General features: G+C 34.6%; 1 protein-coding gene across 1 annotated transcript in view; it reads left to right on the forward strand.

Annotated features, from left to right (window-relative positions):
• The window catches only part of ANKRD13C (ankyrin repeat domain 13C), a 46,456-nt gene that overhangs the window by 16,960 nt on the left and 1,934 nt on the right, over window positions 1-27,562 (forward strand). The window contains exons 3-7 of the mRNA XM_006775925.2: window positions 7,359-7,463; window positions 12,895-12,980; window positions 14,159-14,204; window positions 20,892-20,958; window positions 25,795-25,939. Of these exons, the coding sequence (XP_006775988.2) occupies window positions 7,359-7,463; window positions 12,895-12,980; window positions 14,159-14,204; window positions 20,892-20,958; window positions 25,795-25,939 (449 nt within the window). The remainder of the gene's footprint in view (window positions 1-7,358; window positions 7,464-12,894; window positions 12,981-14,158; window positions 14,205-20,891; window positions 20,959-25,794; window positions 25,940-27,562) is intronic.

A 27,562-nucleotide genomic window follows, 5' to 3' on the forward strand; every position in this document is an offset into this window, starting at 1 on the left:
TTCTGGGATTTATTTACCTTCTATAATTGAAACTTTGTAGCCTTGAGAGGAGCTCAGAGCCTGCCAGGGCAGGCGGGAGGGAAGCCTCCTGCTTGCTCCAGCTCCATGGCCATGGCCAGCTGAAAGCAGGTATCTGGGGTTTATTTACCTTCTATAATTGAAACTTCATTGCTTTGAGTGGAGCTCAGAGCCGTCTCGGCAGGCAGGAAGCTTGGCTTCCTCCAGCTCTGTGGCTGCCGGCCGCCATCTTGGTTGGGCTAATTTGGATATAGTCACTCTGATTGGCTGGTGGGCGTGGCTTAAGGCATAGAGAAGGTACGATCAAATTGCATGTTTGCCTTTTATTAGTGTAGATAGTGTAATGTAGTTGGTATAAACATTTGATCTCAATAGGTGCTGATCCCAGGGGTGTTACTAGAACTTGCTTTGAAAAAAACACACAGAATTCTTTTGCTAGTTTGGTTTTTAAGTTCATATGCTTCAATGAAGCATATGATATGCAGGGTAACTTAATTTTGATTTAAATTCTGTGTAAATTGGTGACTCAAATCTTTATTTTTTTAATTTAGTTACACTGCTTTTTTTTCTTTCTGGAAGTAACAGACTAACTTGATTAACTTCTAGAGATTCATGAAGAGGCTACATATTTTAGAAACTTAAGATATGGGCACTGGCTACATCTCAGGAAAAGCATTACCAAGGCAGTTTGAAGAATCATCCATTCTCCTTCCTTCCTTCTTACCTTCCTTCCTTTCTCCCTCCCTCCTTACCTCTCTTCCTTCATCCATCCATCCGTCATCGGCCTATTTCTTGTGGTATATATGCTATTATACATACTAGGAGCACAGCGTGTGATTTGAAATTGCGTGGCGCCGCCCACCCTCGAGTCGCCAGTCCGCCCCTGCCTCACTCTCCAGCCCTTGAAGCAGCCACAGCTGCTGCTGATCAGGCCCTCCCCGAGCACAGGTTCGTGGAGGACTATGCCACCCTGCCCCCGACCCTGCTTGCATAATCTCCTCCTGTTTGGTCGACTCGTTATTGCGTCCCAGTTAATTGGTATATTTTTCTATTTTATATATAGAGATATGTATACACATACACACACACACACACACACACACACACACACACATATACTGAGTGGCCAGATTATTATGACTACCCCATCAGTACTTCATTGACACTTGCAAAAATACTGAATATTGAAAACTTCCTAAGCAAATACTCTCAAGGGTTTATTATTATTATTATTATTATTATTATTATTTGCATAACTAATTCACTTCATTGTACTAATGGGGAGGTCATAATAATCTGGCCACTCAGTGTATATATTACTCTTTAAAGTTTTTCTTCACCTAATCAAGGCAAAGTCTCCCTCATGTTCTTGAAAGCACTCTTTCATAATACGAGCATCGTGACATGGCTCATTGTCTTATTGGAAGAAGCCATCTCCATTGGGATACGCCATCATGATAGGATGAACTTGATCAGCAAAGATACTTAGGTATGTTGTACTATTCAGACGTTGTTCTGCACGAATTAAAGGGCCAAATCATGCCAAGAAAACATGCCCTAAACCATAACACTGCCCCCACCAGCTTGAAGGGTTGTGCACATGCATGTGGGGTGCATGCTTTCATGCTGTTTCCACCAAATTCTCACTCTGCCATCTGCATGATGCAACTGGAAACATGATTCAACGGACCACATGACTTTTCCAATGCTCGACTGTCCAATCCTTGTGTTCCTGTGCAAATTGGAGACGTTTTTATCTTGGTAACTGCAGACAGCAAAGGTGTTCGAACAGGCCTTCGGCTTCCATATTCCATACGATGTAGTGTATGGCTAATTTGCCTACAAACGTCAGGTGGTCGTCATAATCTGGCCACTCAGTTCAAATATGTCCCACGTTCAAAGGCTGTTCAATCGCGTTGTTTACCCATATCTTCAGAAAAAAATCACTTCTACTGTCATGGTAACAACCTGCTTCCCTATTTATAATGGTCTGGCCCTCTAGCAACTTCAGTGGGAAATTATAGCTAATTTGCCTACAAACATCAGGTGGTCATAATAATCTGGTGGGTATATATATACTCAGTGTGGGTATATATATGTAAAAATCTGCCTTTTCCTGATTTATTTTTCAATGTTTGCGGAAATTGAACATGACCTAAAATAACTGTTCTAGTATCCAAGATAATCATGACTTTCTGGTTTCAGTATTCACCACTAAGTAGTTTTGTTTCTTAGGTACCTGAATTTCTGAGCAAAATGTTCGATGGGTTTTGTTCATCTCAAGCCAAGCCACAGTAATGAACGACTGGCATGCTCATGACTTATAATTGGGATTCGTGTTTACTTTTGTGAAACTATCTCCATCTACCTGGCTTGGGATGAGCATTGTGGGTGGGAGAGAGAATCAGAAATACAGAGGAAGAATGTTTAGTTTAGCAGGTATGTAGGTAGGGAAGGCCATCTCTAGTCATCTCTAGTATAGCAACATTGGTGAACATGAATCAGATATAGTTGGCTAAATTTGACCAGTAAACACTTGCACTTTTTCCCAAAGGGCATTGGAACAGAACTTTAGAAAATAACAAATATGTTCATCATTTACAATATGGTAGGTGCTCTTTTTTAGTTCTTTACACATATTTACTTGTTTAACATAACCATATGAGGAAAATACTGTTATTAGCCCCATTTTACAGATTTAAAAAAACTTAGCTCTGAGAAGTTAAGCAACTTTTCCAGAGTAAAGTTGCAGGATTTTACTGAACATGGAGTATCGGGCTGTAGAGCTTGGATTCCTATTATGCTGAACTGCCTTGATCTCTTTTTACTGAGAACCATTAAAAAAAGATATGATCTATATCAAAGTTAGCTAACATCATGTCTTCCTCCAGTTTTCATGGCAGACGTAGTTAATGAGATGCCAAGACTGATTACTGTTCTAAATTTTGTACTTTAATGCAAGTATGAATTTACCAGGATTTGAATGTGAAATGAAGCATATTTACCATCCCAGGCCTAAGTGTTCTAAATGTTAGGTGGAGGTATTGTTATGCTTCATCATAGGTTTATATCAGCCTGTACAAAATGTAGTTCACAGAACATTGGTTTCCTGGGATATTGCTAAGTATTTTGAGGAAAATAGTGTCTCCAGGTCTTATCAATTTGGAAGATAGTGGATTAATAAGCATTAAGCAGTTTTCTTTATTATGGACCTTCTTAGAACTTTGATATGCATTGTGGGGAATGCATATCATGAGTTGTTGCATCTCTGGGTTATTGGGGAAAATGTTGGATTGGAGTCATTGTTCCTTATAGTTATTTGATGTTTGCTTTTTTTCATTAGTAGACACTATAATTCTGTGGAAGGTATTTTGGGAAACTGATGATTCATGATCTGCAAATAATGTTGGTATTTGCTCTTTCTGAGTCCTTTTCAGTAATATACTGACCAATTTACTTTTGTCCATTTATATTTTTCCACTTTTGTTTTTTAAAATCCTCACCCAAGGATATTTTTTCCATTGATTTTTAGAGGGTGAAAGGGAGAGGGAGAGACAGAGAGAAACACTGATGTGAAAGAGACACATCACATCGATTGGTTACCTCCTGTATGCCCCCACCTAGGGCCGGGAGCCTGCAACCGAGGTATGTAACCTTGACCGGAATTGAGCCCGGGACCCTTCATTCTGCAAGCTGATGCTCTATCCATTGAGCCAAACTAGCTAGGGCTATTTTTCCACTTTTATGCTCTTTTTTTTTTTTTACTTTATAAAAAAACTATGTCCTTTAATATTTTTTTATATTTGGTTGCACAAGAGTCAAATAGAAATGTGTAGTAGAAGTTAAAACATCTACCTTGTACTTAATTCTGTAAGTTAATTTATTTTATTTTTTTTCTTCTTTTATTGTCTAAAGTTTTACATATATCTCCTTTTCCCCCAATTAACACCCTCCTCCCCCCAGCCATTCTCACCCTGGGCAAGCCCCCAGTGTCTGTGTCCATTGGTTACTGTAAGTTAATTTTACATACTAGTGTTCAGTTTGTGCTACTCTGTTCTCTATCTTCTTTAGAGCTATACTATACCTTTTGTGATTTCATTGTTGAGGGGCACTTTCTGTTTGTATACTTCTTTGTAAGCACAATATAAATTCCTAGTTCATTCAAATTGTATTTATTGATTGAGTTAGAGAGAGGACTATCATATGACTTCTACACTTTTATTTATTTCTCTTGCTCATCTTAACCTACTGAATAACCTTATTTTTTCACCTTTGAGGTCTGATTTTTCTGAATTTCTGGATTCATTGATCATGTTGGCCTTGATTTTGAATTATGGATTTTAATTAAAATGGATTATACTTAAGGAAGATTTTAAGAATCTTTAGGAGATGAAATGGAAAACTAATCTTTAATTCTTATCCTTTTTGTTAGACATCAGAGATGTATTCTTCAGGCCCGTTGCTGCAACTTTTAATTCATTCTCAGTCTTTTTTGGATATGCAATTTAAAAATTTTCTCCCTGAAATAATTCTAGGATTATTCTAACTTTCATAAGGATCTCTCTGGATTTTCTGTTTTGTTTCCAACTGTCCTATTCTACTCTCTTTGTATTTACCACCTTTATAGTTTTTGCTTATTTATATGTGATTTCTGTTTCTCATGATTTCATTTTGCCCACATTACTTAAGTTTTAACTTCTTTGTGCCATATTCATGTACTCTTTAAGCCTTTGTGCCTGGTTGATAACTACCTTGTTTTCTTATTATTCATTTTTAAAATACAGAGAGAAGGCATTTGACTGATCCTGTTTTTTTTAAATGTATGAGAATGTCATAGATCATTGACATAACTATGGTTATCTGACTTTTCCTTAGTTGCTCATTTCTATGTCAGTTGAGTTATAACTGGTGAGTAAAGGGCACCAAATTCAGCAGGTTTTGTAGTATATTAGAAAACATAGTTGATAATACCTAGCATTTAAATCATGCTAATCCTGTACCTTAGTTTCCACAATTGGGATATTTGCTTTAGACACTGATGTGCATCTTGCTTATTATTTTTAAATTAAAAAATTTTTTCTTTAATGATTTTGAAGTTATTAATACATTCTTATTGAAACAATTGAAATAATGCAGAACAAAGATGCACAGGGGTGGGCAAAAGTACGTTTATAGTTGTGAGCATGTGAAACACAGAAGTTAATAAAGCTGTTGTAATAATCATAACCTGCATGTTTTTTTTTTTCATACAAACAACTATAAATCTACTTTTGCCCCCCAACTTGTATAAAAACGTATCTCCTACTTGTTTTCTGATGATATTAACATTAATAACCTAATGTGTATCCTTGCACATCTTACTACTTATAACACAGAGGCTTAGTTTACTTTTACTGAAGTTAAATCACTACATATAGTACTTTGCCATGTTTTTCTTTTCATTCAAATGTTTATCACGAAATATTTTTACAAGTCTGTAGATATCTATTCATGTTTGTGTTTCCCCAACTTCTTTGTATGTGCACACATATACACATTTATGTAAAACCCTATGTTAGGTTTCTTGAGGAGAGGGTCCTTTTTATTTATTTATTTTTAAAAATTCTTTTTATCTTGTTTATCATTTTCTCTCTTTATTAACCCCCTCCTCCCAGTTAACATGGTAAGCCATGTTAACCTGCTGGATATTATTGTATACTTTTTTCCATGCTTACTATTATATACAAATTATATACAAATATGTGTGTATGTGTCTAAATACACACTCATATATGTAATTTTTAAAAATTGGGATCATAATATATAGTTCTGCATTTTCATTTAGCAGTACAATGTGGACATTCCACATTGGGATAGCTTAAGTTTATTCCTTTAAAATTATTTTTACATTCCTGAAAACTTTCAAATATATGTGAGAGATTATCACAACGAACATTCAAGTACTCTCCATCGAGGTTCAGTAATTGTTAATATTTTATCATATTTACATTACCTTTTTATCTTAGCAGGTTATATGTATTACTGTTGCTGTACCATTTAAAAATTAGATGTGGACATAATGACATTTTACCACAACTACTTCAGCATGCATCTCTAAGTCATTCTCCTTCATACCATGTTATCGTTATCACACCTAAGAAAATTAATAATATTATTGAATATCTGATATCTAATTCAGATTTTATTTTTTCAGTTTAAAAAATGTTTTTTATAGATGTTTTATATCAAACCAAGGCACGTTCAAGGTTTACTCATTGCATTTGGTTGATATGTCTCTTTATCTTAATCTAGAAAAATTTGCCCAGCTTTTTCTTGCTCCTGTGTACCTGTTAGAAGTCTTGCCCAGCTAATTCGTAGAATGTCCCCCCATCTTGGGTTTACCTATTTTCTCATGATATTATTTAACTTTTTCTTTGTTTTCAGTTTCTCCTGTAAATTGAAAATGAACTATAGAGGCTTAATTAGATTCAGGTTAAACATTTCTGGAAAGCATGCTGCATAGGTGATGTTATGAACTTTTTTTTTTTTTGCTTTTGGGTCAGGAGAGGAGCCTGGGAAGTGGAGAGGGTTTGGAGAGATGAGGGGAGGGAGTCAGGAAAAGGGGCACTGGGGCTCTGGGAAGGGGTCCAAGGAGCTCTATAAACTTTATTATATTGCATTACTTTAGGATACACATAATGTCTAGTATCTCACTATTAATGCCACTAAGTCTGTTTACTTGTTTAAGAGATGAAATAATGAGCTTCTCATTTGATATTACAATCAAATCTTTTTTGTTTGATGTAAATTACTCTTGAGGTTCTTGGGTTATCTTTTAGAGTAGAAAACATTTTCAAAATACTCTTGAGAACAATTACTAAGAGACATAATTCTTCCATTGCAGAGATCCAATTTATTTTTAGAACTGATACTTCATGAATCTGAGGATCTGAAATAACCTGGTTAAGATACATAGAAATAATAATAATTATTATTATTTTTAAAGTATTTTTATTGATTTCAAAGAGGAAATCAGAGGGAGAGAGAGATAGAAACATCAGTGATGAGAGAATCATTGAATGACTGCCTCCTACACTCTCCCCACTGGGGATTGAACCCGCAATCTGGCCATGTGCCCTGACCAGAAATGGAGCTGCAACCTCCTGGTTCACAGGTAGATGCTCAACCACTGAGGCACACTGACTGGGTGATCCATAGGAATTAAATGTTTAATTCTCCATAATGCAGTATTTTATGGATTTGTTTTCTATTAATTTGGTTTCTTGAATTTTTACATGATTTTTATATTGAGCTTCTAAAAATTACATGATGTTTGATATTATTACCTCTTTATGTTTCAGAATGTGCCCATTTACTTTTGGCTCACAATGCTCCAGTAAAAGTGAAAAATGCTCAGGGATGGAGCCCACTGGCGGAAGCCATCAGCTATGGAGATAGACAGATGAGTAAGCAATATCAATTACAGTTGTTATATAGTCTAAAAATATGAAGTGATGCATTTGAAATATTTTCCATTTAGCATAACTTTCCATGCTCTGAAAAGTGTGCAGTTATTTATAAGCTTATATATGGATTATTAGGAACTTGAACATTGCATCATACATAAAAAAATAACTGAGGAATTATGTTTAAAAGTATGTTTTTTTCTCTTTTTAATAGCATCCTGCCCTATTGTTGTTTTTTATCATTTACTTTTTTATTTTTTAATCCTCACCTGAGGATATTTTTTCCATTGATTTTCAGAGAGAGTAGAAGGGGAAGGGGAGAGAGAGAAAAATAGAGGAGAGAGATGAACATCGATGTGAGAGAGACACATCAATTGGTTGCCTCCTGCACACATCCCAACCAAGGCAGGGATCCAACCTGCAAGTAAGGTATGTGGCCTTGACTGGGAATTGAACCCAAGACCCTTCAATGCATGGGCTGATGTTCTAACCATTGGGAAATTCCGGTCAGGGCTTTATATAATTTAGATTGAAGGACTTTTTAAAAATATTGAGAAAAAAATAAAAATAAAAACATTGAGACTTGACTGTCCTTTCTGACAACTGCTTAATTTTTTGAAGATTAATTGGAACTGAGAATAATCGGTGTATCAGTATCAGTTATGTATCTGTTTTAATTACTAAAAGCAAGGAACAAATGTGTCTGTTTTAGTCTTCAGAGAATTTCCAAAAGATATCAGATATATTTTTCACAATTTATAGACTGTTCAGTTATACCACTCTCCCTCCTCCTACACCTTTTTTTTTCTCCCCAGTTTCATATACAGGTCTTATTTTTGTCAAATATATCTCAATAGTTGAATATTTTATAAAATATTGAATGGTAATATTGAATGGTGATATTATCTTTCTTTTAGACTTTGAGGCTGAAAATATTCACTTCAGTCTAGCTTTATAGAAGGAACTATAAAAAAATCTGGCAGTTTTATTTTTAAAAAAGCATAATGTTGAACGCTACTGAGTTGTTATTTGGTTTTAATTTTATTTTTGATGCTAAGTTTTGGGCTCTTATGGGTCTTTTCTTATGTTTTAGCTTTACAAGTAATCCACATATTCTATCTGTGGAGTTTCTGAACACCTTGGACAACTTTTAATGGTGAAGTTAGATTTGGGCTTAAGATTTAATGTGAGACAAAATTATGATATTTTAACAACTATACTACTATGTACATGTATATGTATATGTAAGTTATTCATTGAGAGTTGTCCTTTCTGGACAAATATCAAGGGACCCTTATGAGAGCAAGAAACTGTACTAACCCTAGAATTATTTTAGGAAAAGGATAAAAATATACAGCTCTAAGAAAGTGAGAATAAATTAAAAGTTATAGCAGTTGGTCTGAATAAACTTTGATCTGATATGTTTTTTAAAAATTTTTGTTGATTTTTTGGGGGGAGAAAAAGAGAAAGAAATATCGATTTGTTTTTCTACTTATTTATGCATTAATTGATTGATTCTTGTATGTGCCTTGACCAGAGATCAAACCCACACCTTGGTATATCAGATGACATTCTAACCAGCTGAGTTACCCAGAAAGGGTTCTGATATTTCTAAATGATTAGCAGAGTGGAGAGTAAATGAGGTGGGCTCCTGGATTTCTGACCCACCTTGAGGCTTAAGTGACTTTCAAAGATTCTCTTATTCAGCATTAGTGAATATTTATTGAGTCCTTACTATAAAACATGTGTATATAGTAAGATGTAGAGAATAAAGACATGGTTTCTACTCTTTAGTAATTCATAATTTATGGGAAGACCAATAAACAGTTTTCTAAGAAAATAAATTATTGGACATATAGTAATAAATTTTAATGTAAAAATTGAGGCACATATTAGTTAAGAATGTTATAAAAGTGATTTCTGTACAGTGATATTTTAAAAAAATAATTTTATTGATTTCAGAGAGGAAGGCAGAGGGAGAGAGAGAGAGAAACATCAGTGATGAGGGAGAATTATTTATTGGCTGCCTCCTGCATGCCCCCCACTGGGGAAGTCTTCTGTAGCCAGCAATCAGGGCTGGAGCTCCAGAAGACTTCAAAGCAGGGTTTGAGATTATTAGATAAAACCTAAGACTTTTTGATTGAGTGGGAGACAATAGGTTTTTAGAGAAAAAAATCTTTAGATCAAATGTGGTAATCTTGTCTTAAAGAAGAGATACTGTGTTTAGAGAAGTAAGGGATAGATTAGAAAGATAATTAAATGAAAGAATTGACAATGGTTGATTATCTCCTGGATAGTGATAGAAGTATTATGAGTAACTCCAAGATCTCTATCATGTATTAATGGTGATCTCATTGATTAATTGATGTATAGAATTTTGAAGGAAGAGCAATATGGGATTTAAATAATTAGGTGTTAAGCTTGGTCAGTTTGAGTTATGTGTGGCACATCCAGGAAGAACTCTCCAAGTAAGAAGTGGGAAATAATTAGACTGGAGTGTAGAAGGAAGTGGAGGGCAGAAGGTATAGATTTAAGTAATACTTGGAGCAATAAAGCATAGTTCTAGAAGCTTTAGGAACAATAAATGGAAAACTTGAAAATACTGGGAGAAGAATGCAAGAGAAAGTTAAATTAATTGTAGTTTATTGGAATATAAATTCATTTGAGTATGAATTCTATCTAATACCATCTAAATACTCTAAAGCTAATTTTATTTGAGTATGAATTTTATCTGATACCATTTGCGTAAGACTTTTAAAATATGGAAGTACAAATACTGAAACCCCCAAAACATAGTAGTAATTTTGTATAATTGCATTCTGAATGTTTCTGCTTCCATAAGAAAGTTTGAGTTGATGTGATTCTCTTTTAAATGTGAAGTCTCATAGAACAAGAATCTCTTTTTGCACATATCACTGTGCTATATATTGTCACTGCCTTTTTAATAATGTTTGGTCATTTTGTGTTATTTATTGAATGCCTTCTTCAGTCAGTTTCAATATGTTCAGTTGAAAAAATATGGCTTCTGCTTTACTAGTACATTAAGAAGATACCTTTTCAGCCTAGGAATTGAATTCTTTTTATTATTTACATTCAACAGAGGCCCATTTCAATTTGAAGGCAAGAGAGGTTGAATAAAGATTTATTAAAGTATTTGAGCTTATAGTGAGGAAGAAAGGCTACTACATTTGGGTAATGTATCTCTGATATTAGAGTTAAATTGTAACAAACATGAAGGTTAACCAGATTCATATCAATTTGAATCTGTAAAGAATCTTAATGATTATCTAGGTCATTGGTTCTAGACTATTTGGATTTCACAGACCAGAAAAATATTTGAGGATTGATGCAGAATAGCTAACATTTTTATTTTAGTGTATAAGAACTTTAAAAAAAAAATAACTTCACTGAGCCTGCGTGGCTCAGTGGTTGAGTGACCTATGAACCAGGAGATCAAAGTTCAATTCCTGGTCTAGGGCACATGCCTGGGTTGAGGGCTCGATCTCCATTAGGGGGCAGCCGATCAATGATTCTCTCCTCTCTCTCTCTCTCTCTCTCTCTCTCTCTCTTCTCCCCTTCCTCTCCCTCCCCCCCTTTCTTCTTCTCTGAAATCAATAAAAATATATTTTTAAAAAAAAGATAACTGCTTTCTTCTGTGATCATTTTATTAAAAGACATTTTTAAAGCCAAAAATAATAGCAAGAATAGTTCTTGAATTAAAATAATATGTAATCTATAAATTAAAACCATCCTAGTTTCCAATTTTTTCATTTTGCTGCATATCACTGGAAACTTGAACAATTGGTCACTGAAATGTAGACTTGTATTTGGGAATTATTGACCTAGGTCACAGAGCTAGTTTGTTTATTTTTGCTTTGGAGTTTTTTTTACTGTGTTAAAAATATATGTAACACAGCCAGTTTATAAATGAGATCAGGTCTTATGTTCTTTGGCTTCTAGTCTCAGCCTTTTTTACTGTTCTGAAAGATCTTTAGTAATTTAAACATTGTTCTTTGCTTTTTGGCTTTTTAAAATATATTGGAATTATTGTTAGACCTATGGTTAAAAGTAAGAATAAACTTTACTGTTCTTCAGAATTATTCCTTGGCCTTTTCCTAATTTGGCCTATGTGGACAAAACAAATCTGGTTCAATCTTTCACTGCCATTCTCTCTGTTTCTTTCGTTTTTTTTAATTTTTAAATCCTGACCCGAGGATATTTTTCCATTGTTTTTTAGAGAGAGTGGAAGGGAGGGAGAGAGAAACATCAATGTTAGAGAGACACATTGATTGATTCCCACAGGCTCCTGACCAGGGTTGGGAAATGAGCCTGCAACCAGGGCACATGCCCTTGACCAGAATCAAACCCAGGACCCTTCAGTCTGCGGGCCAGTGCTCTACCTACTGGGCCAAACCAGCTAGGGCATTCTCTTTTTTTAACCTTTTGTTTTTGTCTGTATTCCATATAGGCTTGAAATAGTTTATAAGACTGCATATTGTAAAATAGAAAAAATAGTATTTTTACATACATATATTCGTATATGAAAAAAATGTCAGGACCAGGAGGAGAAATTACGTATTGATGTATATATTTTTTAATCTCAATGCACACTTTTCCATCTTCTTATTTTGCTAGCCTTAATTCATTCAAGTCTAGTGTTTTCCCTTATTTCAGTAAATGTTAACTGATTTTTGCTAGTCAGTTTTAGACCATCATTCTAATAAATAAAAATCATATTTACTTAATTGTAGACACAGTGAGTAAGCAATTTATATTGAGGCTTAACAGTAACTATATAGTAGATTTTACTTTATTCTTTTTTGACAAATGAAAAAAAAGAAACTTAAGTTTGGGAAAATTTTCTAATTTGTCCAGGTTTATACATAGCTAGTAAGTAGTAAAGCTGGGGTTTGTACTTTAATACAGTGTTTACATTTGAGTCTCTTAACTATTAGAGAAAATACTAAGGAGGTCTTCAGGTTTTATTAGATTCAGAAGTTATTGTTAAAGATAGAATAGGACTCATTTCTGTATTAGTATTATGTGAAAATACAACCTCTAGTGAAAATTTGAAGATATACAGTACCTGGTAACAATTGTAGATACTTACGTTTTTAGAAAAGTGGTATCCAATGGGATTTTTGAGATCTGCTAACTTTGAGATCTTTTAGATCAGTGTTACAACAGGACATTGCATCATCTGATTGAGATTGGTAAATCTTGGCTCAGTCAGGTAAATTCATATAGATAATTTAAAACCAGGGAAACAAACTAGTGTGAATAATAACAGCCTTACTAAACTTATTTACTAACTACATCTCTCAATATATCTGTATAAAAGTCAGTGAAATAACATTTTATTTGTGAAATAAAATTTTTTAGTATGGTGAAATCTATTTTAAATTAATTTTTTTTTAAATTTAAATTTTAGTTACTGCTCTTTTAAGGAAGCTTAAACAGCAATCCAGGGAAAGTGTTGAAGAAAAACGACCTCGATTATTAAAAGCCCTGAAAGAGGTAGGCTGTATTTCTTTGCTGATTTTGCATTCAAAGAATAATTGTAAGTGTGATTTTAAGCATTTTTTAAAATATAGTCTAATTTCTCACTAATTATTAAGGGTCAAGAAATGGTAAAAATCCTGCTTAAGTTAAGCAATAATAACATAACAAAATACTCTGATTATGATGTATAAATGTACTCTTAATGGGAACCACCATTCACTTTAAACTAGGAAAGTAAATAAAGAATTACTGCTTTCTTAGATGAGAGCTCTAAGAAAAAAGGAGGTAGGTCATAGTTAATGGCAATAATTTTTCTTTGTCCTTTGGATTAAAAGATTTCTAAGAGCTGCAGCCCCTGCTTCTAGCAAGAGCAGTTTGCATTTTCCTTGTATAATTCTTTTTGTGCCCTACCTCTTGATGGTAAGAGCTGGGAGTCCTGGCATAGAAAGAGAGGTTTATTTTCTGATGTTTTCTTCTGTATTTTTGATGGCTAAAAGAACTGTGGAAGAAAGATAGACCTGTGATGATGATTATGTCTTTTCTTAGGTATGCCTTTTTTTTTGAGCTCTGAAGATATATAAATATATATATATTTTTTAGAATATTTGATTATAATAGTTTCTTTAACAGTTATAGTCTTTGGATATTTAGTTTTTAATTTGTGAAATAAAATTTTACTCTGTAGTTCTCATTTGGTGACATATTATTTCAGATTTAATAAACCTTTGTGTTATTACTTTGCAGAGATAAAAGTTTCTATTTTAATGGGTTGTTTTTTTAGACCATTATGAGGCTATATAAATAATCATTTTGGAAATCATTTTTTATACACTTCTAAAGTTATTAACTATTTTTACAATAATACTTATTGTTATTTTAGTTATGCTGAGAAAAGGAATATTTACTTATGCAAATTTAAATGTCTATCAGTTTCAGATATTTTCCTATGTAATTAAAATATTATAAAATCTATAGTGGTGCATATTTTCCTTTGTAGATAAATGTGTGCTATTGTAATGTTTTATTTTAAATAATGGACATTATTTTCTTTTTCTCTAATCTAAACATTGAAATTTTCTATTTTTGTCTATAGATCTTAACTGATAACAGATTTTTAAAAAGCAAAATGTTAAGTAGATATAAGAACTATTAACTAAGGTGCATTCAGTAATTATTCATATTTCATTTTCTAGCTAGGTGACTTTTATCTAGAACTTCACTGGGATTTTCAAAGCTGGGGTAAGAGTGTGCTATGTTTTACTATAACATATGTACACACGCAGAATTGCAAATGTAAAAAATAACTATTGTATATACTTGTTAACATAACAAATTTGATACTTGCCCCAGGAAAATTAATATTTTCCATTATGTTGAATGTAATAAACTGAAGTGGTTGTTTGTAAAGCATTGAAGTGGTATTTCATTATCTCAACCTGATTAGTAACTTTTATAATTTTTATTTTAAGATTAAAAATGTCTTACATTTTTAAACAATGAAATGCAGGTTTAAATATTATAGTACTTTAAGGAATGTTCAGAGGAAGAGAGAACAATTATGAGATTATTAGATTACTGAATTAAAGGAAGTTTGATATAGTACTTGGATCCCTGAATGTGCAGAATTTGGTTAACATTTGATTTTGGATATTTGATCAACTTTGAATCATTTTGGCCACTTTTCCTCTATACTTTATAGCTACTGTCTTTTTTTCATTTTAAATATATTTTTATTGACTTCAGAGAGGAAGGGAGAGGAAGACTGAAACATCAGTGATGAGAGAGAATCATTGATTGACTGCCTCTTGCACGCCCCCTACTGGGGATCAAGCCCGCAATCTGGCTTGTGCCCTTGACTAGAATAGGGACACTTCAGTCTGCAGGCCGATGCTCTATCCACTGAACCATACCGGCAGGGTTATAGCCACTACCTTAACATACTGTTTGGTTGCACACTGTTTCTATTATTTATAAAAGACCTTAATTCCAAGATATTTTTCAGTCATTTATTTTACCTTAGTAAGTTTCTCTTTTCCCTATTGTTTAAATAGGGTGCTTGATCCTAGTGACCTTAACTAACTAAACTGCCAAAACAACTAAATTTTGTTTAAAAGTTTTAAACAAATGTAATGTGTGTGTAAATATGCTTACATTTTTTAAAGCATCTGAATTAATTTTATGATATAAAGATATTTGAATGCTCTATGATACTTACCCCAAAAATAATTGTAAAAATAAATCATAAAGTAATTATAAAAGTAAGATATTGACAAATATGGAAATCACTGTTAACGTTTCATACTAACGTTTCAAAATCTTTTTTTAATGTTTACAAATGTGTGAGTGTGGGTGCACAAATATATGCTTAGCATTCTTTTTATAAAAATATATTTTTATTGATTTCAGAGAGAGAGGGAGAGGAAGAGAGATAGAAATATCAATAAGAAAGAATTATTTATCAGTGGCCTCCTACACATCCCCCACTGGATATGGAGCCCACAAACTGGGCATGTACTGTGACCCGAATGGAACCGTGACCTCCTGGTTCATAGGTCAACACGCAACCACTGACCCACACCAGCTGGGCCTGAGCATTCTTTTTTTTTAATGGAATTATACTATTATATGATTATACAATTTGTCATTCTTATTTAATATATCACAGGCGTCCTACCATATTCATGAGGAAGTGATTCATTTATTTTAACAGCTGCATAATACTTTACAGCATGGATGATTAAGGTTTTCCTAATGTTTTTCATCTCTAAATGTAAAGTTTTAATTCCCAAATAAAATTAGTTATTTCTAAAATTGTTACAATTCTACCCGATCAGGCTAGTTTTGGCTTCATCAAAATCACACATGATTTTGTTACTCTGATAGACCTACCTTGCCTTTTTGCTTTATATATCATCCAGAAGCCCTGGTGTACTAGACCACTGAGAAGAAAAGAGGTTTGTAGTGGCTTTGAATAATAAAAGAGCTCCAAGTCAAATTCGTCTAAAGTCAAAATACATTTTTTTCACTATGTTTTTTAACATTTTACTGAGACCCTATCTTCCTTGGTGATCTTAAAATAAGGGTGTCCCTTGAGTATAATGGTTCTTTAACTGATTCTCTTAGTAATATTAGTGGTTTAAATTCTAAAATAGTCCATTTATCTTGCTGAGCAAAATGTTTTAAAATATTTTGAAAGTGACAGTTCAGTTATATAAAGAAATAGAAATGGATGTAATCACTCCTGAAAGTGTACATGCATCCATAGTTACAAACACATTATAAATGTTGCATAATCAAATTCATGATGCAACCCCTGAGGTACTTGTTGAAAGTGTTGGGGTTTTTTGAGAACTTGACTTTGACACAAAAAAGTCAGCACATCTATTTGTTGCTGAGAAAGGATTTTTCTGATTTCGTGTCAAACCAAGCTCCTGATGGTTAGATGGCATATGTTAATTCTAAAAACTAAAACTCATTGACTAGATTTAGCTTAGACACTTTGGATTTAAAAACACTGGATAATTTTTATTATTAGATTCGATTATCAAACTTTATTCTAGAGTTCAGGCATCTTTCTTCTCCTTGTCAAAACCCCTAAAAAAGGGGGGAGGGCAACCCAGAAGTTAGGGGGAATCTAAGAAATACTGAGATCCCAGGATTAAGTTTAATTTAAAGGAAGTGGAGCATACAAACTCTACTCTTTCCTGTGCTGTCATATTCAGTGTTTGGCTGAAAATAGCCTCAGACTTGGTTAAAGTAGGGATAATAATTGCCCCATCTTTTGCAAATTTTTGTTTTGTTGTAAATGAAATGTAATCATGCTTTTGAAGGAAGCCCTATATATTGTAAAATGTTAAATAATTTACGGTATCATAATCACTACTTCAAAATTAGGATTATGCATATAACATGTTTCAACAGGAAAACTGATAATTTAAAAAGTTTCTTTATCTCATTATCTACAGAATATTCATTCTACCCTATATATTTGGGGTTGTTATTTGCATATTATGAATGGAAAACATTAGGCTTAGAGATGCTAATTAAAATCAGGAAGTAAGTGATAGCAAAACCAAAACTTAAATTTAGAGACTCTTCATTTTTCAGTTCAGTAAATTATGCTGCCTTTGGAATGGCATGTTAGACTCTCAGATTATACTGAGTTAACTTAAAATATAGAGAGTATAATTGTTCAGTTTACACGGGAAAGGGAAAAAGTCATCACAGAATTGGGAAAATATAAATTGCTCTATTTTTAGAATTCATTGCATAGCAGTATTCTTTTTTGTTGATACTATTCCCTCTTTCCTTTTGTTTTGTAGTTGTTTTACCACTCTCCCAAAGAACCAAGCTTCTTTTTTGCATATCCTGATTTTTTATTTTATATAAACATATTTAACATCTTTAAATGCTCTTCATAAACATTTTCAATTACTACAAGTATATTCCATCATTCTTGTTTTATATTTAAGTGATTTTCTTATTTTCTGCGTTAGATTTTTTTCTTGAGATTTATTTATGAAATAATTTTTGAAATTGTGCTTATGAAAAATTACTTCTAAGCATTTTATTTTCTCTTTGCATTCATTTCTTCCTCCTTTTCTGATTTTTCTAAATTTTGTTTTTGTAGGTTTCCATACAATTTCAAAAAAATGTAGTAGATTAGGTTAAATTAATTTCGAATGCTATCTTCTGATCATTTTTTTCATGCTTCATCAAATACTTGAGGAAGGAAAACTGGATTTCAATTAATGAGCATGAAAGAAGAGCTTTGACCATTGACATAAATTTACACTACTATTGCTTTTCTCAACTTCTATTGTTTCGTATAAGGGATTTTTTTTTTATCAGAAAATGATTTCTTATATACTTTGATTAGGGTAACTGTTAGTTGGTATTCCATTCTCTTTGGGCAGTAAACTTTTCTTATTTTTGTATAGTAAAATGTCTAGAAAACAGTCTTCATTCCTGGAAATCATTTTAGATTCAATAACCTCTCACGATTTTAAAAAGAAATTGATATATTAAGTATACTTTTAGTGTTTAGAAAATATTGATACTTCTGAAAAAGCTAACTAAAAAACTAGTCTTTAATTTTCTCTGAAATTTTTGTTTCTTTCTAACCCAGGTTGATTTAGCACCCATTTTAAACACTGAATTTAAAAAAATATACCTGTAGCCCACTGGTGTGTCTCAGTGGTTGAGTGTTGACCCAGGAACCAAAAGGTCAGGGTTCAATTCCCGTTCGGGCACATGTCTGGGTTGTGGGCTCAATCCCCAGTAGGGGGTGTGCAGGAGGCAGCCAATCAATGATGTTTCTCATCCATGTTTCTATCTATCCCTCTCCCTTCCTCTCTGTCTCAAATTATATATATATACACACACACACACACACACACACACGTATATATACATATATGTGTAAGATATCTGTCTATCTATCTACCTACCTATCTGTATCCATGCACACACACTAACATACACATCTGATATGATCTTACTTTCAGGAATCTTGAACTTCATATTTTTTTCTTTTTTGGTATGTGGTAGTTTATTATAACCTGATACACAGATTTATTCATCCATACAATAACTCCTATTTCCCCAAAGTATGGCAGATAATAACTAATAAAAAGCTATCAAAAGATAGCTGTGATATGAATGTGAGCAATATGGAATATAGACATCTATAAGTAAACAGTAGGATTTTATAGATTTTTGAAACTGAGGTTCAGTGTGCTTAAGTAACCAAGGTCACATATTTGGGATTCAAACTTAAATTCAATTATTTAGATTTAAAAATGTCTTTTTCTGTTATACACATTACTTTCTACTATCTATTTACTAGAAGCCTGGTGCACAAAAATTCGTGCACTCGGAAGGGGGCGTTCCTCAGCCCGGCCTGTGCCCTCTCGCAGTCCAGGAGCCCTCAGGGGATATCCAACTGGCGGGGAGTGGGCCTAAGCTGCAGTCTGGCCTCCCTCTGTGGGAGACAACCCCGGCGGGCCAATCTGGGAACAGCGAGTGGCTGACCCTACCCCGAATCGCCCGCCACTGCTGCCGCTGCCCCCCTCGCCATCGCCATCCCCTCCCTCTGCCCACTGGCATGCCAGGCATGTGCCCTGACAGAGCATCAGACTGTGACTTTCTGGTTTATAGATCGATGTTTAACCACTGAGCCACACCAGCGGGCTATTTTCTACTATTTAATCACATTATATTTAAAGGATCAGATAGGATTCAGGTCCATCCAGTTACCCATTCAGTAGGGTTTAGTTACCAAAAGGACATAGTTTTCTCATACTGTCTAGTAAAGAGGAGATATGCAAATTGACTGTCACTCCATCACAAAGATGGCACGCAGTCCCTACAACCCCACCAGAGTCACCCAGTGCTTTCAGGCCCCCTGGGGGAAGAGGGGTGGCAGGCGTATGGTGTGGCCAGACCCTCCCTCAGCCCCTCAGCTGCCCAGGGCCAGCCCGAGGCACAGGCAAGCCTCGGATGTTGGCTGCTCAGTTGCCTAGGGCTGGCCCGAGGCGTAGGCAAGCCTCAGATGGCGGCTGCCCAGCTGTCCAGGGCCGCCTGAGGCTCAGGTAACCAGAGCCGGCCGAGGCTTGCACTGCCGGCAGTGGCAGCAGCAGAGGTATGATGGGGGCATTGCCTTTTCCTGATTGCAGGTTGCCTCCCGCCCCTGAGGGCTACAAGATTGTGAGAGGGGGCAGGCTGGACTGAGGGACCCCCCCCTCCAGTGCATGAATTTTCATGCACCGGGCCTCTAGTCTATAATAATATCCTACAATATGTATCCACAGGAACATTATATCAACTCTACTACTGGTGGTGTGCAGGGGTCGTGGTGGGGAATGTGGTGAGCTATACAGCAAATACAATTAAATACAATTCAATAATAGATACTTGTAGTTGCTCAAAATTGCTTTACGTATATTTTAGGTGGGAAAATACTATTGCTGGTCTGGAGCCACCTGTTCGCTGGCCCCACCCCCCACCCACTGGTCATTCTGCTGTTCGGTCAATTTGCATAGTCTAATTAGAATATTAGCTCTTTATTATATAGGATTTTAGTTGCAATTTTGATGTGGTTGTGGGAGGCTGCAAATACTTGCTTTTACCTATACTAGCATCTTGGTTCCAGGTGGTGTTACTTGTATCTGTCTGTTTCTGTTTTGTATGTTCGTTTATATTGTTCTTTAGGTTCCACATGTAAATTAAATCATACGGTATTTGTCTTTCTTAGACTGACTTTTTCCACATAGCATAATACCCTCTAGGTCCATCTATGCTATCACAAATGGTAAGATTTTGTGGGGGGGGGAGCCTTGCCGTGCACCTGCCTCTGGAGTCCCACAATCCCCTCAGCCTCCCAGCCTCCCAGGGCTGGCCCAAGGCACAGGCAAGCCTCAGATGGTGGCTGCCCAGCCGCTCAGGGCTGTCCAAGGCTCAGGTGACCACATCCAGCTGAGCTTGCACTGCCGGCAGTGGCAGCAGCAGAGGTATGATGGGGGCATTGCCTTTTCCTGATTGCAGGTTGCCTCCCGCCCCTGAGGGCTACAAGATTGTGAGAGGGGGCAGGCTGGACTGAGGGACACCCCCCTCCAGTGCATGAATTTTCATGCACCGGGCCTCTAGTCTATAATAATATCCTACAATATGTATCCACAGGAACATTATATCAACTCTGCTACTGGTGGTGTGCAGGGGTCGTGGTGGGGAATGTGGTGAGCTATACAGCAAATACAATTAAATACAATTCAATAATAGATACTTGTAGTTGCTCAAAATTGCTTTACGTATATTTTAGGTGGGAAAATACTATTTCAAAAGAAATTATTTTAATTTTGATGAATTCCTAAAATGTTCACGTTATTCTTCTAATTAATTTTTACCTCTTCTTTTTAAAAAATATAGTGCCTTTACTTTCCCGAATTCTGCCTTCCGATGCATGTAAAATATACAAACAAGGTATCAATATCAGGTAAGGTGATTTGATTTTTTTTCCTGAGTAATAGAAAATTGAGATTTAGAAGAATCTTTCCCCCTACCCCTCTAGTAATAGCTTACATTAGGATGTAGTATAACTTAAACATGCTGTAATAAAGTCACAACATTTTATCTCATTTGAGACATACTATATACAGATAACCAAAGGTATCAACTCTTGACTAAAACAAAGGTATTATTCTTATTCAACTACAGAATATCTAGAAGGCAAACAGTGAAGAACATGATGTAATACTAAGAAGATTTAAGATGGTCATCTCCTTGATCCTGGCTTTTTAAGGAATAAGGGACACATAAGTAGAAGACCTAATTCTTGTCCTTCTTTTCCTACTCTTATACCCTTCTGTTCCCAATGTACCCATCCATGAATCCATTCATCTGTTCAATCATTTATTCTAGTTAACTTTTTAAAACTAAATTTAATATTCTTCTGTTTCCTTTTAAAACTTAAGATTGATGATTGGATCATGTGGAAAATCTGTTTTACTCATTTCAGAATTTTACTTTTATCATTCCTTATTATCTTTAGCTTTATATTAATGCAGGTATATTTGTGAATTAAGTATATGGAAGTTATATATAATGCTAGTGAATATGCCAACATATATATATACACATATATATGTATATTAGTATATTTATAAATTATATATACATATACAAAATTACATATATATCTTTATACATATCCAGAATATTAATTTGGATATGTAAGAGGTTAGAACTGGAAATGTCTTAAATATTATTTCATGTAAACTGTTGTTTTATAGATGAGAAAGTGAAGTGATTTTTATAGGAGCACTTTGCAAATTAGTAGCTGAGCCAGGACCTCCAACTTCCTGTCAGTTCCCACCATGTCACAAGGCAGAAATTTTAAAAAACTAACTGTATAAAATCATTATGTAATATGTTGAATTTAGAGGAAGAGATAACGTTAGTTGGAAGTAAGTTCTAGGATAATTATTCTCAAGCAGTAGAATTAGATTAAAGTAGAAGTTTCTAAATTTTTGTTTTTTTAAAAAATAACCTCTTCAGAAGTTTCTAATTATGATAGTGCTCCTGCACATTAAGTTCATGATAATTATAGAAACCTTGGAAATTACAGAAAAATATACAAGAGAAACTAGGAGAGGATTTGTTAATGATGTAGGTGTAATTCAGCAGCCCATTGTTAACAGTATATTATGGATTCATAAAAAATTATTCATCAATTTAAAAATGTTTAATATAGGCACTTGCCAAAGGTAGTAGCTAATTTGGGAGAATAGTATTTTATTCCATGTGTTATACTTTAAGGTTAGTTATAGTTTTGTTTGATTTTTAGAAATAGCAAAAAAGGAGGAACTTTCTCTTTTAAAAAAATATATCACATTTATATATGACTTTTGGAAGTAAATTTTATTATGAATATTACGTAATAAATATAGATAATAAAACCACAAAATGGTTAAAATGGAGACATGAAAATAGGAGCCTGAGGGAGAATCATTGCTATAGAAATGTAGGTTAAGAGGAAGCTGCTTTAATGTAGTAAGACACTCAGACCTAGGGCTTACAAGCAGCTGAGGATGAAGGAGAAAAAAGATAGGTTCTAAAGCTCTTATTTCTAAACAAAGTTTATCAAATTAATGGAAAGGCTGGATTTTAGGAAGTTTGGCAAAGTTTTTTTGCTTATATGACAAGAATTAACTTTTAAAAAATATGTTAACATTAAATAAAAACTTTCAAATTTAAATGTCATGAGACTTAGTTTTTTAAAACATCACTTCAAATAAAGCTGAATTTTAAATATATCAAAGAAATCTTTAAAGTTTACTCATACCTCATGACATGCATCTGATCATGTAAATATGTTCTTTGGTGTCAAGGAGAGATGAATACTTTATTTTTTTATTAATATTTAAACTTTTTAAAAATATTGATTTTTTTAAAAATATATTTTATTGATTTTTTACAGAGAGGAAGGGAGAGTGATAGAGAGTCAGAAACATCGATGAGAGAGAAGAAACATCGATCAGCTGCCTCCTGCACATCTCCCACTGGGGATGTGCCCGCAACCAAGTTACATGCCCTTGACCGGAATCGAACCCAGGACCTTCCAGTCCGCAGGCCAATGCTCCATCCACTCAGCCAAACCGGTTAGGGCAAGAGATGAATACTTTAGTAGAAATAGGAAAGTGTGAGCAGCTTTATTGTGAATACTAAAATATTTTCACTATTAATTTTAATAATTTGAGGTGATCTGTACCCATTGACTGAAATGATCATTGCAAACTTTGCCCCATTTCAGGCTTTTCCTGTCTCAAGAGAAGGCTCTATTTCCTTTTTCAGTGCTATTTGGCATTTTTCAAGATTTTATATCAAAAAATATTTTCTGTTTAAATCTTTGCATTTATATAAAGATTTTTTGTTCTTCATAGCCATTACATGTCAAAAATTAATATTTAGGTTCATAGGCTTAAAGCGAAGGAATAGTTAATTCATTAAAATATCATGATACATTTTATCATTATGAGGCATGTGTGATATTTATAAGGCCATATAATAAATCACGGATATTGCAGAAGATGTATTAGGTAGCCTTATTTCAATTGCAAATTATAAAAGTACAGATGAAATAAAAATTGACTGTTATTGATTTTAGGTGTGACTACATCTAGGAGCTTAAATATCACCACGTAAATCTATCTCTGCCTCTCTTTGTATCTCCTTTCTCAGTATTTTCACCCTTACCCCTTGCAACTCACTACCACTGTCATCCAGGATGGGCAGGAATGGAATGGAGGCAGAGACTGCTCTGGCCACCCACCCTTTTTAAAAAGTTTTTTTATGTGGGGTGTAGAGTTTCCTGATAGCTGAAGCTTAGAGTCCAAATAGGGCACTTACATAAATTGATCCGTTTCTTTTTGATACTATCAGTAGCCATAAAGGGAAGGGATACGCCCCTTTAACTAGCATTATTTTCTCTTATGCCATATGTACAAGCAACAACAAGACATGTTTAGCAGTACAAGCACTAGTAGTGCAATAGCAGGCCACTGGCAGCAGACCAGAAGCCACAATTCAGTTATAAAGCAGCAGACAGGGTTCATCCCTACAGGAGTTGGTGACTTGCTTTTTTTTAGTTCTTCTTGATTTCATTCTGAGGGAATATGTATATTTTATATGGCTCAGAGCTCCTTGCACATAGGATAATCAAACTTTCCTATTTGGTCTGGTTCATCCCTGTTACCCTTGTAAAATTATTAATAGGATCACTTTCACTTTAAAAAAACACAGTTTTTTATTGATTTGAGAGAGGGAGAGAAACATTGATCTGCTGCCTCCTGCACACCCCCTACTGGGGATTGAGCCCACAACCTGGGCATGTGCCCTGACCTGGAATCAAACCAGTGACCTCTTGATGCAAGGACAACACCCAACCACTGAGCCACACCAGCCAGGGTTCACTTTTACTTTTAAAAATAACCCTCGTTATTCTTTTGATGCAGTATGTGAGATGTTTCATTTCTCAGCTTTTTTGTTTAGGGAAACCAAGAATGCCCATTCACTTTGCCTTGTTCAGGGTGAAAACTGAAAAGCCTACAAAGTAATGAATTCTTATAATTGCATTAGAACTCAGTAGCTGGAGTGGATCTTTCACAGAGACTTGAAGGGGTTTCCTTGGGCATGATCACCATCATGTAACAAATGTGTCAACCCATTTCTTAGATTAAGGACTATGTTTTGAGCAGTTAGAGAGGTCCTGATGTGATCTACAAAGTCTTCAAAGATTGAAGAACTTTAGGGTACTTGGGAACTTTCCCATTTCAGTATTCTCCCTAATTTCAGCAAGTAGTGATTTGTGAAATTTGGGAGCAATTCATTGGGGTAGACTCTCAGGTCTTGGTTACCAAAGAGCACAATAAATACACTAAAGTGAATCTGTGAGCTTTTGACATAGGAATGATTCATAAGATTTTCAAGCTGTGGAGATGTTGGAAAAGAGAATGCTAATTGAATCTAGGAAGTCAAACAGAAGGCTGAAAGACTTTGGGATAAGTTAAGCGGGTTACCAAGTGGAAGGATGGAGCAAGTTTTGGTACCTGATGGTTAGGGATAGGGCATAGATATAGAGCAAAAGGCCAAAAATGTGGTACATCCATTGCTTTTAATCCTTCTTAATTACTCTGCTGAGTCAGTAACATGGTCTTAAAGGAATCAAAGAATATTAGACAGGTTTGCTTTCTTTTTCTTTTTCTTTTTTTTAAAATATATTTTATTCATTTTTTACAGAGAGGAAGAGAGAGAGACAGAGAGTTAGAAACATCGATGAGAGAGAAACATCGATCAGCTGCCTCTTGCACATACCCCACTGGGGAAGTGCCCACAACCCAGGTACATGCCCTTGACCGGAATTGAACCCGGGACCTATCAGTCTGCAGGCCGAGGTTCTAGCCACTGAGCCAAACCGGTTTCGGCTGCTTTCTTTTTCTGTCCTGAAGTTATTTTTATGGATTAGTTACAGTAAGGGAAATGGTAGGGAACAAAGGCAAAATATTTCAACAATGGGGAAACAATCTTTATTAGAGTATATATTCAGAAAAATGAAATACAAGTAAAAATGGAACATATTTAAATATCCTTTTGGTGTGTTTTTTTAAAATAAGATACTTTAAACTCAGTTGTGTGTGTTTTTCTCTAAATTTGACTTTGAAATATGGTATTAGTATCTTGGTTTGAGTTTAGAAGGAACAAAGTTTGGTTTAATTATTATGGATTGTTATTGAAATTTATTTGTCAGAATTTCTCATCCACATATCTTTCACAGGCTTGACACTACTCTCATAGACTTTACTGACATGAAGTGCCAACGAGGGGATTTAAGCTTCATTTTCAATGGGGATGCAGCACCCTCTGAATCTTTTGTAGTATTAGACAATGAACAAAAAGTTTATCAGCGAATACACCATGAGGTGAGCATTCCTCTAAATGGTTTTTAAAACATGTCTTCTTATGGAACCAAGTGTCAGTGTAATTGTTTCAAAGGGCTTAAGGTATAATTGGGATTAATCCTAAAGCTTTTATTTTTTTATTACTAGTTTTTTAGTTTTATTTTATTTTATATATTATCATCTGGTTTTCATCTTGATCAAGCCAGTGAGTCTGTTTGCTCATAATTCACTGATGATCTTCTAGTTAGGTGAACTCCATTTTCTCTTAGTTCTTATTTGTTGAACCTGCGCTGTCCCTTTTGCCATTTATTATCTTACAACCATCGCTTCTTTTAAAATGTTACTGACCATCCCTATCTCTTTACTTGTACTTTGATTCTCTGTCTGCACTCTTATTTTTCCTCACTTTTTGACTGCCTTTCTTTTATCTTTTTCTTCTTAAAGTACAAAATTACCTTCTTTTCATCACATCAGAAATCTATGTTGGGGTTGCCTACCCAACCATCATTGAAAACTATATGCACCATTATCCTCATCCTTTAATTTCCTGAATGCCCCTTTCCCTGCTTTTAGAGACGCTGGAAAGACAAAGCTTTTCTAGTATCTCTATCATTGATAGTACTACAAAATTTTCTTAGTCAACATTTTGTTTTGTCACTTTTTAAATTTTGTTGTTATTTTTCACCACTTCATTTCTGCATATTGTCATTCACCACATCTTATGGTTCCTTCCTCAACATCTCTTAGATTAGAACTTCCTACTATCATATCTGTTGATGAGACCTTAGTTACCTTGTACGTGTACTATTGAAAAGTAGTGTCTTAACTGGCACTGAGCAATGAAGATTTAGATTGGGGAGGAATTATCTTCATTTTACACATGAGAAAATTGAGGCTTACAAATATTAAATGACATGTTCAAGATCACATAGCTGGTATGCAGAATGGATTGCAAAAGGAAGAGATTGGAGGCAGGGAAGTTATGGTTATACAGTTTAGAGGGGGTGAGGTTCTTAACTAAGATGGGGTAGTGAATAATTAAGAAAGAGAAATTATGACTTATATTTCCAAGAATGAAATAATAAGACTTACTAAATAGGTTGAGTGAATTAAGAATTGGAAAGATTTAAGGGTGAGTGTAGTGATTCTGTCTTGAGTGGAATGACAGTTTCCACTGATAAAATTGGGTTATTTGGAAAAGGAAATAGGTTTGGGGTTTTGGATAATGCTCATTTTGAGTCCATTGCTAAAACCAGCACACTTGTTTCAACCTTCTCTTTATTAGATTTCTTTGAAGTATTTGCTATTATCGATAACTCAGTTCTTAAAATTTTCATTTCCTTATGAATTGACCTTCGTCTGTTGTTCTTTTCTCTCCATCTTATTCTCCTTTCCCTGTTCCCTACTCACCTGTTTAATCTTGATTTGCCTCTGATGTGGTTCTCATTTTTACAAACTGGCAGAATAATCTCTTCTATTCTCACAAAGTATATATTTGTACCGCAGATAAATCTTCTGAGTGGAGACCTATCTACTCAAATGGGATATCATGTATGTCTCCAAGATAACTTCAAAATTTAGTTTGTCTAAAGCTAAACTCATTATTTTCCCTCCAAGGCTCCTTCCCCCCCCCCCCCCCCCCTC

The sequence above is a fragment of the Myotis davidii genome, unplaced genomic scaffold, assembly GCF_000327345.1.
Source record: "Myotis davidii unplaced genomic scaffold, ASM32734v1 scaffold128, whole genome shotgun sequence".
In the NCBI taxonomy this organism is placed as follows: Eukaryota; Metazoa; Chordata; class Mammalia; order Chiroptera; family Vespertilionidae; genus Myotis; species Myotis davidii.